The sequence below is a fragment of the Martes martes genome (genome assembly GCF_963455335.1).
Source record: "Martes martes genome assembly, chromosome: 6".
NCBI lineage: Eukaryota > Metazoa > Chordata > Mammalia > Carnivora > Mustelidae > Martes > Martes martes.
The window spans coordinates 65,910,143-65,924,323 of record NC_137893.1 but is presented as its reverse complement, the minus strand read 5'-3'; the positions used below and the strand labels follow the sequence as shown (position 1 = coordinate 65,924,323).

Here is a 14,181-nt window from a genome sequence, read left to right as displayed (position 1 = left end):
AAAGCCTGGAGAGAAAAGGAGATTAGGAAACAGAGGACCTGTGCTCTGGAACTGGGTCTGCCACTTAGTACCCACAGTGACGTGAAACACGTCCCAACCTTAAAGATCTTGTTTTTCCATATGTAAGACAGGGGTCAGGATACCGGTCTGCAGCGAAATGGTGGGAATCAAATGTGATTAACATGAGTGGCTGAGCTCTTGAGTCATGCAGGGCTATAGATAGAGCATCATCAATAGATTTTCTCTCTCAGAAAGATTTTTAAGCTTCCAACAAAATGGTATTTTACCAAGAAGCTTGACAACACTAAATATGATTTAAAAAAACAAACAAACAGACAGACACTGCAATAGTCTGGGACTCTCCCGTGTTGGTCTGTGTGCTGACACAGACGCTCCCTGTGATGTTTACTCAAGGCCTTCCCCTAGTTTTCTTGACTAGAAAACAGACTGTCTAAGGAATCTTCTAGGTCATGATTCTGTGACTCTTTAAAACACCACTTGAAAATCATGTTTGTCTTTCATCTGTAGAATGAAACATTATTTTGTAAGATAGCGCACAAGTTTATTTGATAATTCCGGTAAATTAGACTGTCACCTACCTCAGAATTTTTGAACTGAGAGAGACATATTATTCTTCAAAAGGTCAAAGCGGGGGTGCCTGGGTGGCTCAGTGGGTTAAAGCCTCTGCCTTCGGCATGGGTCATGGTCCCAGGGTCCTGGGATCGAGCCCCGCATCGGGCTCCCTGCTCAGCCGGAAGCCTGCTTCTCCCTCTCCCATTCCCCCTTACTTGTGTTCCCTCTCTCTGTGTGTTTCTCTCTGTTAAATAAATAAATAAAATCTTTAAGAAAAAAAAAAGTAGCAGGGTTAACTTGAATAAATACCTATCTGAAGGAAATTCGGCAGGGATCATCTGGGTGCATACGTGTGTAAGCACATACTCTCTCGCATATGAGGGGATAGCAGTGGTTGAACGGGAGGACATGACAGGTATCTAGATTGTTCGAGGCTGTTAAACTCCTGTGATGGTTTGCTAGTGATGTGTGAATATGAAGTTTGGGCTGAAAGTTAGGTACAAAGTGATCTGCAGTGATTAAAATAAATGAGAAATATTCTGGGAAGGTCTTTGATGTAATTTTTTTTTTTTTTTTTTTTTTTTTAAAGATTTTATTTATTTATTTGACAGACAGATCACAAGCAGGCAAAGAGGCAGGCAGAGAGAGAGAGAGAGAGAGGAGGAAGCAGGCTCCCCGCTGAGCAGAGAGCCCCATGCGGGGCTCGATCCCAGGCCCCTGAGATCATGACCTGAGCCGAAGGCAGAGGCTTTAACCCACTGAGCCACCCAGGTGCCCCTGATGTAATTTTTTTGAAGTAAAAGGGATTTTCTATTTATTAAGTAAAACAGCAACTACCAAATAAAAATACAAAAACTTCCTAGTGATCTTTCAAATAAATACCTCAAAGTAAATCATTTAAATATATTACACCTTGTAGAAAATACACAATGATAATATTCTGGGTATTAGCTTTTTTTCTTTAATGCCTCAAAATAGGTATTTCATATATGTATTTTTTAACCACACCATCTACTTGTTTTCAGTTAATGTCATTTAAAAATGTTACTCAAGGGGTGCCTGGGTGGCTCAATGGGTTAAGACTCTGCCTTCAGCTCAGGTCATGATCTCAGGGTCCTGGGATTGAGCCCCGTATTGGGCTCTCTGTTCAGCAGGGAGCCTGCTTCTCTCTCTCTCTCTTCCTGCCTCTCTGCCTACTTGTGATCTCTCTCTCTTTGTCAAATAAATAAATAAAATCTTTAAAAGGAAAAAAATGTTACTCAAACATGGGTGCTTGAGTGGTTCAGTTGGTTGAGCAACTGACTCTTGATTTTGGCTCAGGACATGGTGTCAGCTCAGGTCACGGGTTTGAGCCCCATAGGGCTCTGTACTCAGAGTTTGCTTGGGATTCTGTCCCTCTCCCTTTTGCCCTTCCCTCTACTCACATGTGTGCACACAATTTATCTCTCTCTAAAACGAAGAAATAAAATCTTTCAAAAAACAAAATGTTACTCAAAAATAAAAGACAAAGTAGGTCCACAGAAACAAAATTCAGTGTGATATTTTATTTTATTTAATATTATTTCTTGTAACTTAGTTATATATATATATATATATCTTCAAAGTCCAACCATTAAAATATTCTCCTTCAGCTACCTTAACTCTTTCAAAAATCAATGATCTGAAATTTAACTTTTGATGTAATGTTGTAAAAAGAGAAATAGAGAAATTGCCCTTAAGAAAAAAAAACAAACAAAAACCAACCACAACAACAATAACTATTGTCACTGCAAATTATTTAGGAGGAAAAGCTGCTTACTGTGTCATGGACTCTGAGCCCAGTCGGAAATCCTGGGACTTGTCCTTGACTGGCCGCTGTGAAGGAAGAACAGCAATGGGTGAGGAAAGATTCAGAGAAGACCGCGCAGGCAATTGTTACAACTTTCGAAATGAGAGCGCATGCCTGTTCTGAACATAAATGTCTATCAGCATCGTGTATTCACTCCAATGGAAAACCAAGGAACTGGTTCTCCAGATCATCGGAACACTCTTTCTACCTCAAGTCAGTTTTCTGGTATGTGGCAAATAAGTCAGGTGTGAGTCAGTCTAAATTAATCGAGAAATACTATATGGAGATTGCTTAAGTTCTAAATTTATCTTTCATTATTGCAGCTTTCCTTTCTCACCGTTTCGGTACACTTAATATTTTCATAGTGATGACAATCATGGAGCCAAGTGTAAAACTTTGGGTCTGAAAACTTGGTCTTCTACAAAATTTGTTCAGTACATATTTTGTTAATGGCACCTTCCTGAGGAAAACAAATTATTAATCACTTCCAAGGGTGCCAGATTATACTGAGTGTCTTGTTCCTCTGGAATTCGAGCATTAACTCCAGATGAAAGTATACTGTGGGAGAATGGTGTTTGATAATCACAAGATAAATCTTTTATAAATCAACCCAATGGTGCTATAAAATTGACTACAATTTTTTTTTTTTAGAGATAATTACATGTCATGGAAAGGAATTGATTTAAAATTCACACAGAAAATATACATTGTTCCTACGTTAAAGTTTTCAGTTATATACAAATAATATATAATATATAATATAATTAGATACAAATATGTCAATATCTACTTAATTATTTAAAATACAATTTAAATTAAAAAAAACAAAAAACCAAAATGAAATGAAAGAAAGGGAGTACAACCTTTTCTTTCAGGCTTAAGTTGTTTGAGTAACTACTACTTTCCCATTCTTATCTTTCCTGTAGTTTGTTTCACTTTGTAGATTTCCTCCTCCACAATCAGATTTCTGCAAGATTTGGCACTGAATATCTTGAAACAAGTATTACTTACTATAAATATTTCAAAAGGATATTGTTTTCTAGATCATAATTATGTCATATTATTGCTCTCTGTACAGCTTTAAATCAAGCATATCAGAAAAACAAGAATAAAAGAACAAGAAGACTTGGTGGTGAGAGGTGGATGTTGTAGCAAGTGACCCAATTTCACAAAACAACAAAAGAACCATAACATCTTGATTTTTCTCTACCGGTGAAGATGATCTGACTCAGTTCAAATGTATTTGGGAAAACAAGTACAAACACATGAAAAACTCAAATTCAAGGACTAATTCAGGTTGCAGAACAGTCTACCTGTTCTCAACCCAATAGAACATGACGCAAAGAAAAACCATCAAAATCTGCACTCAGAGAGCATCGTTTATAACCGAATTTCTTTAGTTTTCCCCCAGACTTAAGAAATAAATTCCAGACATAGCAATTGAATTAATTTTATTTTTTACATGGTCTAAGTATTACTTTTATCTCTTTGCCCACAGCAAGACCAACAGCTTACCATAAACATATGTATAATGTGTGAAACTTTGCAAAACTCTGAATTAAAAAAAAACACAAAAAACCCCTCAACAAAGCAGCTCTAATCAGAACCTGAACCTACTCCAGAGGTTGAGGGAAGAGAAGTCAGACAATTATACATCACTGTTAAGCCAATGTTACTTTTAATCATTAGTGAGCTTGACAAATGAGTAACAACATACTGCCATGTAGGTCTTACCAAACCTGCCTTTAATTGTCTGTTCATGTGAAATGGATGTTGTCATGTCCTCAGAAAGTTTGTCTTAGTGGGTTTAACAGTGTCCCTGCCACTTTTCCTACTGTATTACTGTGTTACAGTAATTGGCACATTCAAGTCCTTTTTCATGATGCAAAGGTGGCTTAACTTGTGTTCAAATCCTATGAATCCTAAGTTACTAGGGTATCCACATTACAAAGTTTTAACACTTATTTGTTAAAGGACACTTAATTAGTTCAGACCAATTTTCCACTTCTAAGCACCTTTACTCACTCATTCCTTGGTCTCAGCAGCAGCACACCATATGGGTAGTTACTCATGGAGGCAGAAGAAGGGGGAAGAAGGAGGTGTCTCTGTGAGCTGTTTTGTTTCATTTTCTCTTTTAACAAAAAAGCCCCCAAGGCTATAATACAATCATCCCATAAGCACCACGCCCCACCATCAACATGGTCTAGGAGCATGATGCCCTTCTTCCCCTCCTGTCCATGTACACATCTCATAGTTGTTTTGTGACTTCGTTTTCTCTTCACGGAAACCCTTGATTTGAAGAGGAGGGGATGAAGCGAGGAAGATGAGCAAAGCAAAGGAGATGAATGAAAGGACCAGAATCTGGAGGCTCCTGTTTCCCAAACCCTCACAGCTTCTCAGTGATGCTTTTAAACTTAGATGCAGTGAGACTTAAAACATGAGAGGAATGATTATTGGCGTGATTTTAAGTGCCTCCACTCAGCACATGGAGATTCACCAAGAAGAAAACTACTCAAATAGCTTTGTAAAAGAGAAATGGGCCATGCAGACAACTCACCCATAAATTTCTGTAAACTTGAGGAAAGAATGTAAAATTAGGTAAATGTTCAATCAATGTCTGTTGTAGCTAGCATACCAGTGAGCTTTAAATAAGGCAAATTTATGATATAGTATAGCTCTATATATACATGCTGTTTATAATACCTTCTGATATCTTCTATCTTGCCCATATTATTAGTGTCTATAATTTACTTATGCCCACTTTTCAGGAATTTTTAAAAAAGAGAGAGAGAGGAAAACCACCACCGCCAGAGCTGGTGGCTAAGTTCCAGTCTTGGTTCTGTCATTAACTTTCTCTGTGGCCTAAGCACAAGACACTTAACTTCTTTGGGGATCTGTTTTTTGCTTGACAATGAACAGATGGGGCTCAGCATAAAAGCATGAATGACCATAGCACCATTCTTGTATTTTACAGATGAGGAAATGGAGGCCCAGGGTCACCAAGCTTACAGAAGTAGTGGAAGGCTACAATTCTGTTTTTCCAAACTGATTTAACAGCAAAACTATTTTTCAGAACGGTTTTGCTTGAAAGGCTCATATAAAAACCCCAAAGCAGAGAATTACTCTAGGTGAAGCTAGGTTTGGTGGCCAGCCCTACTCCCCAGAGCCCTAAAGAGTAGGGGTCTATGGAAGTGAGTGTATAGACCACTGGATTAGACAAGGTCTTCCAGATTTCCTCTGTTGCTAAAATTCTGTTTCCAGGAACACGATTTTACAATTTTATATATTTATATAAGTTTGCTGTTGATTCTTTGATTTTAGAATTTATTGCTGATTATGTGAATTTTATATATTGAATTATAATGCTTTTCCTTAAAGACAAAATAATCCCCTGCATGAAGATGCAGTTTCTAGAAGTACATTAAAACAAAAAGCAAAGGTCTTCATCTTGGTTCATGACTTGTAGTTTTTGGATTTTTTTTTTTTTTTTTTTTGACAGAGAGAGAAAGATCACAAGTAGGCAGAGAGGCAGGTAGAGAGAGGGGGAAGCAGGGTCCCCGCTGAGCAGACAGCCCGCCGTGGGGCTCGATCCCAGGACCCTGAGATCATGACCCGAGCCGAAGGCAGAGGCTTAACCCACTGACTTGTAGTTTTTGGTATTAACCCAGGCGCCCCCTGACTTGTAGTTTTTGGTATTAACTGTGCCAATTAAAAAACAACAACAGATATTTATGAAACCGCATTCTGTAAGGGAGGCATTGTGTTAGACATGCTGGGAGTACGAAGCTGAGTAGGCTTTAAGAGTAAAGAGTTTACGATCTAATGGCAAAAGCTGTGGCTACAACCAGCAAGGCAGAAGGGGATATACGTTACGATAAAGGTAAAAAGAAAATGTGTGGAAATAAACAGTAGCCTCGAATTGTAACTTGAGGTTTTTGAGAAGGATTCACAGCGGAGGGAGCATTTCGAGAGATCTTAAAGGGATGAACTGAAATTCTGATAACTGGAGAAGCACACAAAACTATAAAGTTCAAGAAAACAGGGTGAGAAGAGGTTTGAGGAATGTGTGCTGGGCAGCCTACTCAGGAGGTTGTTTTAGAAGATGAAGAAAAGTAGGTTAGAATTCAATTCAATCTTTAAGGTGTGGGATCTAGATAAACATTTATGAGATTTGAACTTTATAGACAAATGTAGAGCCAACTAAGATTTCTGAGCTGGTAAGTCACATGACTTGATCTCTATTTTAGCAAAGTATCTCCTCTCTGGTAGGCAGGGAACAGGTACATTTTTTGTTGTTGTTGTTAAAAGATTTTTATTTATTTGACAGAGAGAGACGCAGCAAGAGAGGGAACATAAGCAGGGGGAGTGGGAGAGGGAGAAGCAGGCTTCCCGCCAAGCGGGCAACCCAATGGGGGGCTCAATCCCAGGACCCTGGGTTCATGACTTGAGCCGAAGGCAGACTCCGAAGTACTGAGCCACCCAGGCGCCCCAGGGAACAGGTGAATTAAAGGCTGGAGAATGGAAGAGCGAAGACTGCTGGAGGCTGGGACCAGAGGTCACAGCAATGTCCTTTCCGTGCTCCCTCCTCTCAGTTCACTCTTTAAAAAACCTGGCATCACGGGGCACCAGGGTGGCTCAGTGGGTTGGGCCTCTGCCTTCGGCTCAGGTCATGATCTCAGGGTCCTGGGATTGAACTCTGCATCGGGCTCTCTGCTCAGCGGGGAGCCTGCTTCCTCTCTCTGCCTGCCTCTCTGCCTACTTGTGATCTCTGTCTCTCTGTCAAATAAATAGATAGAAATCCTTAAAAAAAAAAATTGGCTTCCCTAATACCTCTGTCCCTTGTCCTTTCCATTCTTTATATTCTTCTGTTCCCATGCATTTAATCAGTGTGTTTAGGCTAATGGCTTCCAAATAAATACCACGAAACCAGATCTTAAGTTTTCTTCAAGATGATTCGGAAGTCGCCACTTTTCAGCACATTTTATAAACACGATTTTTTCTGAAACATAATTAGTTTTATCAAAACTACCTAGCCAGTCTGAGTTGTCAGCAAATCTCTCCTGACTTCCTCAGAAGCCAGCAAGATGTCTGCAACAGGTTGCAGCACAGACCCTTCCAAATTTGTGAGTCTCAAACGACAGTGTTTCTCATACTCTTACACACTGAGATAGTCCAGTCAGAAACCCAGATTTCTCCTTTGCCTTCACATTTAGTCACCATGCCCTCGGGTCTCACTGTGTTTGGCTTGGATTATTGCAACAGCTTCTCCTGCTTAGTTCCTTCAGTACTGCTTTTTTCCAGAGCTTCTAGAGTGAGCTTTTTTAGTTTGTTTTTTAGAGGGAGTGAGGCAGGAAGGGCAGAGGGAGAGGGAGAGAGAATCTTCAACAGGCTTTATACCCAGCACGCATAGAGACTGAAGTGGGGCTTGATCTCATGACCCTGAGATCATGACTTGAGGCAAAACCAAGAGTCAAATGCTCAACCAACCGAGCCACCCCGATGCCCTTAGAGTGAGCTTTTGAAATAACCCATTTGATCATGCTATCTCCTTCAGCGGCTCCCTATGACCTCCAGGAAAAAACCCAGCTTCTTAACATGCCATACAAGGACCTTCTTAATCCTGCCCATTTGTTCAGGTTCAGCAGATTGTTTTTAAACTTTGCATCCCAAGCACAAGCCATGATGAAATTTTTATGGTGCCCCCGTGCACCCTGCCTTAGTATAGATTCAGTCTGTCAGGAATGCCCTTCCTTCCGTGGAAACTCTCCTGAGAAATCGATTCTTCTGGAAAGTTCTCCTGACCTCACTAAGCTTAGGTCAGGGACCATTTCTATTTGTTCTTGCATTTCGTGTGGAAGTCTATCATCCCCTTGTGCTGCAAAACCTCGATGTTGGACTATCTGCCAGCTCTTTCAAGAGAGAACTCCTCCAAGACGAAGGGCATATGAGGTCAGAGATTCCAGGATAATCTACATAAAAATTTCTGGGAGGCAGGTAGAAATCGACCTGGGGATTTAGGATAGGGCCAGAGTTACAGATGTAGGATTTGATACATCTGAAATACCAAACTACTAGCTAAAACTTGGGGGTAGAAGGGATAATCTAGAAAAAAAAATACATTAGAGAAAAATATATAACAACAGAAAAGACGCAGTAGCATGTTTGCTGGAGAAGGCTTGTATTATGGTGGTAGGCTGAGCCAGAGAAGGAGGAAGGAGCTGAAAGTGCAGCGTTACAAAAGGAAAGAGAGAAACAGCAAAGAGATGGTGGTGTGAATGACCCAGAACACTGGGGGTATGGAGTATTTCTTTACATGGTCTATTAACTGCTGGGTTTGGTCCTTCCTCCACTCTGTGCTTCATCCCTTGTCCCTTCCCCGGGACCAGCTGGCTTTTCAATTTTTCTGATGAGCATTTCTGGCCACTTTAGGGCTTTTGCACCTGCGGTTGCTAGTGCCTCAAATGTATCCTCCTCATAAAAACTAACTATCTACTTCCCACCCCATGGCCTCATAGTCTCCCTTCACTGTCTTCTCATTGCTTCTACGCTTCCTTCTGTGACTCACTAATTACAGTGACTTTCACTCATTAGACAGTAACTTCTATAAGTGGAGGGGCTGTGTGTTTAATTTGCCATTCTACCATACAGACAACATTCCATCACAGTGCCTGGGAAAACGGCAGGCTTTCAGTATGTATGAAAGAAATGAATAAATAATGAAGATGCCAAAGGAGTGGAAGAATGAGGACACTGGCTCTCCCTGATGGGGGAGAGCTAGAAGGATGTGGGAGGGGGAAGAGGATCAAAATTACAAGTGGAGGGGTCAGCTATAGAAAGAAGGGTGCTTCTTTCTGTGAGATCTGAAGGCGGCTGGAGAAGAAAGGTGAAATTAACAGAAATACAGAGAAAGGAGAGACGAGAAGTAGAGGACATTCATGCTGGATAACTTCTCTTCAGGAAGAAGAGACAAAGTCAACTTGGTGTAAGGTTAGGGACCCGAGGAACGTGGACAGTACTGTGATGGTAGGGAGTCAGTCAGGAAGAACAAAAAAGATGATGGAGACCATGGGCCCCAATGAGACTGGGAATCCATCACAAGAATGACACAGAGACACCCAAGACAATTACGTGACTTTCTTTGGCAGTGATAAAACTCCAGAGGCTAAGTACAAAAAATGGGCAACTAGTTTGCTCCCCGACCTGGGGATTGGTAAGAGAAGTAGGCTCAGTCATGTGCTCCAAATACTACATGTGTCTGGCATCAAACTGGTAAATAATTGCTGCTTCCGTGAATTTATGTCCTAGTGGCCCAAGTGACCTGATTCAGGGAGAAGGAAAAATGATTGCAGATAAGCAGGAAGGCAGGAAACATCAGAATGCCATCCCCATCTAATTCTTGCAGACTACAGAACCATTTGGGTCATCCACTGCCTCTTCTGGGATGGGACTATTCCCTAGAGATGGGAGTTAAGGAAAGAACCTGGAGAGACTGACGGAGACCTAAAGGTTTTATGAAGTCCATTGCAGCCCTCCCTGCATGGCGAAACATCCTTGGCGCGCAGCACCGGCGCCAGAAGACCCCAGCGTGGGGCAGGGCTGACTTGAAGTCTTGTAATGACCTCAGTGCAGCTGATCCTACTTGTCTATGGGATCTTTCCGTTGCTCAACAAACATTCACTAGATGCTGGGAATTTGATTCTGAACTTGACACGGTCCCCGCCTTCAAGGAACTTTTAGCCCTTTTATTCCCATCCAGAGAGTTAGAAAGAAATAGAAGAAAACAGTCAGACACATGAGCCACGCTAGAAGTAGGTTATTTTTTTTTCTTTTTGAACCAACTCCCTTTGCCTGAACTTCTCCTTTGTCTTTATTATGAAGACTTAATGGGTTTTCTGAAACAGCTATGTACTTTTAATAGCTTTAAAACACAACTGAGCCTCATTATTTGTGGATTGCCTGTTTGCAAATTCACCTCCTCATGGCAGCTCATTTGTAAGCCCAGATCAATGCCTGCAATGCTTTCTATAGCCGTTGGAATGCATGGACACAGGCTGAGTGCTGAAAATCTGAGCTGCTCAATGCGCACTGTCCCAGCTGTCCCTAGAAACTTCTAATGCTTTAGCATGTTTCAAATACTCTAATTCAGCTTCCATACTGTAAATAAGTATCCCTACGTTTGTCACATTTTTGAGTTTTGTTGGTGATTCTGTGGTTTAAAAGATACCTAAACAATGGGCTGAAGTGTTATCTAGCGTGACTACATGCAAGGAGACTGATGTGCCTTAGATAAAATACATGAGTCAATTTGAGCTTTGTTCAGGCACAAATTCTAGTACTGTTGGATAGTTCACCTTTAACGAATCAACAATATATGTTAAAGTGTCTTTACATTTTATAACGGCTGATGAAAATGTTACAACCAGAGGCTCACAGGAACATAATCCTGTATATTTGCTAGTAGCACTGATTCAGTGTTCATGATGACTTCAGAGAACATAATTACCGTGAAAAGTGAGAATCCACCCTATGTTTTTCCACATGGCTTCTGAGTATCCACCAAACTACTATTTTACAGTTCTTCATTGCTACCTTCTTATTCCTGATATACCTATGAAGTTTTGGGGACCTCTGTCTCACCCAAATCATAATCATTTACTGAGACTATTCTACATGTAGAGTACTAAGGTGGGGGGCTTTGGAGGGCATAGGGCTACTGGGAAGTTGATTCCCACTGGTTTCACACAGCTGTGGGCAACGTTTTGGAAGCTGCTGTAGAATCAGGTCAACTCGGAGTTTATATTCTGAGATTACGGGATCTGAAACAGGTATGTTATTCCTCCAATGAGACTGGAAGGGCACTCTCTAGCAAATTCTGTAACTCTTGCGTCCACTAAGGAGGCTTTCAGAAATATGTTTAGGATAGGATTTGGCACCAGGATTTTTACACAAGTGCCCAAAGTGAATCTGAGGCCTAGCACTTTGAGAACTATTAATCTGGCATATGTGGAATTGGCAATTTGTTGAGGTAGGAGAGCTAAGGACTAATCTTTGATGTGGGTGTCTGAGGCTGACTTAGTGAGTACAGCTTAGTAACCAATAAGCATGGGTTGTTGTCATATCTCTTCCCTTTCTTGCTTTCTTCCCTTCTTGTTTGAATCTTGATTCTTACTAGATCTACCCATCAAGGATTTCAATTTCCCTAGAAGTTTCTAGGGTTCCTATTAGAAGTTTCTAGGGTTCCGGATAAACAACACTAAACAGACATAGTGAGGCTGTGTCTCATAATTTATTGAGGGCAATGTATGTACAAATACCTTGGCACTGAGGTAGCAGCTGATAAATTTAATAAGAGAAAAACAATATGCTATGAGATTAAGGGGGAAAAGCATTCCTCTAGGTGGAGGCTCTGGGCAGTCTGCAGTCTAAATGAATGATTCCTTATTCCTCATTTTTTTTTTTTTTTAAGATTTTATTTAACAGACAGAGATTACAAGTAGGCAGAAAGACAAGCAGAGAGAGAGAGAGGAGAGGACGCAGGCTCCCTGCCAAGCAGAAAGCCTGATGCGGGACTCAATCCCAGGACCCTGAGATCATGACCTGAGCTGAAGGCAGAGGCTTAACCCACTGAGCTACCCATGTGCCCCTCCTCATTTCAATATGCACACATATGCACATATATCCATACAAAACAAAACTGTTCACTGATGTTGTTTTTAACTTTTTTTTTTTAATAAGATTTTATTTTTTTTTTAATTTGACAGAGAGAGACCACAAGTAGGCAGAGATGCAGGCAGAGAGAGAGAGGAGGAAGCAGGCTCCCTGCCAAGCAGAGAGCCTGATTCCGGACTCGATCCCACATCCCTGAGATCATGACCTGAGCCAAAGGCAGAGGCTTAAACCACTGAGCCACCCAGGAGCCCTAACTTGTTCTTTTTAACTTTGCTCTTTATATCTTTTTAATAGGTTTATATCTACTATGTGTACCCGAGAACAAACCACACTCTTGTTTTAACAATATTTAAAATGTAAACTTTATTAGCTCTAATAGACTGAATAACTATAAATGATATTTGTGATAATTACGAAAGTTTTGATAAAAAATGTGACCCACACTGTAAGATTGCTCATATGGGAAAATTCAATTTGAAATGTAATTTAGACTTAAACCTGTCAGTGAGTTTAAGGACAGGGCAATATTTGGTCTCATGATCTTGGCCTAGGCATGTTTTTCTACAGTTATCTTGGGGATGCTGTTGCTTTCTAGTCAGTGACTCTGCAAGCTGGTATCACATGGGCAGAGAAGATTTTCTTACACAGCAGATGTCAACCTCCAGACATTCCAACATTCTATATTTTCTTTGTGTAAGACCCAGCAGTATTTAACAGAGGTTGCTAATTCAACATACCCATAGTGATGGGGAAGCATAAATAGGGGTAAAAAGAAAGAAAAGTCTCATAAAGCACAAAAAATTTTGCAGAAGAGTGATAAAAGCAAATCTGTTTCAATGTGCTGTATTGTATGCTGGGTTTGTGTGGATAAAAGAGACTTTTAAATTAAAAAAAGGTTCTTCCTTTGTATGTCAACTTAAGGAGAACCATGTTAAAATCAGAGAGCATTACGGCAATACTGGGACCGCTAAGTAGTGACAAGAACATTAGCATCCAGGGAATTTCTAAGGCAAAGGAAATAAATGGCAGTCAAGAGCTATCTACATGTAAGTAGGAGGCATTTTATACATATTCTTCATGTTGACTCTGCTGGATACATTTTCATGTGAAGCTATTATTTTTAAGAAGGATAGTCTAACCCCAGCACCAGTACTCATATATTTGCCAGAAATGGAAAAATGAAGCCAAAATCTCAACAACAGGACCTTAAATTAAAAATTTAATTTAAGGAAACACACACATATGTATATAACATATGTGTTATATTTTTTAAAAATTAAAATAGAGCAGTAGTTCTCAACTGGAAGGGATGATTTTGTCCCCCAGGGGGAATTTGGCAATGTCTGGAAGATATTTTTGATTGTCACAACTAGAAAAAGCTGCCACAACTTGTGGCACCTAGTGGATTAGTGAACACTGCTAAACATCCTACAATACACAACATACATCTTCAAGCAAAGAATTATCTAGCCCAAAACGCCAGGGTGCCAAGGCTGAGAAACCTTGGAGTACTTGATGAGACAAGAGGACAGGAAAATTAGGGTATCAGAGACCTTTAGAAAAAAGGACATGTTGCTGGTCGAGTCAGAAGATAGGGTGACTGATAATAATCAATTCTGCCACTATCTAAAGGACAATTTACAACTAGGAATGACTGATGGCAAGTTCTCCCAACAATATCTTATACATTTTAGATCTGTGATAGATTACTAGAGAGATGTTGCTGACATTTAGGGTAATCTTTGAAAATATCATCATGAAGAACAAACACCATATTATTCCATCAAACAACCCTTAAAGTTATAGTAAGATAGAGTAATGGGCCAAGTGGAATATTGGTTAGACCTAGTATAATACCACTTATCTTATACCTTTTATGTATACTCAGATACAGTAGAGGCGAGGCTGCAGGGGGATTCTCTTGTAGCCCCTTTGCCTGGCACTGGCAATTATCTAGGTCCTGGGCCTCAGGCTAGATAAACTGAGTAGACAAGTTGTCAGTGTGGTCTCATCCTGCTGAAGGTCAGATGGTCCTGGAGACATGGAGGGAAACTGCCCCAATAGCAAGCAACACAGCTGCTGAGGGGAAGAGATGGAGCCAGGACTGAGGT

At 40.5% G+C, this 14,181-nt stretch overlaps 1 protein-coding gene across 1 annotated transcript in view; it reads right to left on the bottom strand.

Moving 5' to 3' along the window:
- The window catches only part of AHI1 (Abelson helper integration site 1), a gene marked incomplete at its 3' end in the record, with an annotated part of 222,969 nt that overhangs the window by 26,949 nt on the left and 181,839 nt on the right, over positions 1 to 14,181 (bottom strand). The window contains 1 exon segment of the mRNA XM_080806476.1: positions 2,372 to 2,427. Within this exon segment, the coding sequence (XP_080662602.1) occupies positions 2,372 to 2,427 (56 nt within the window).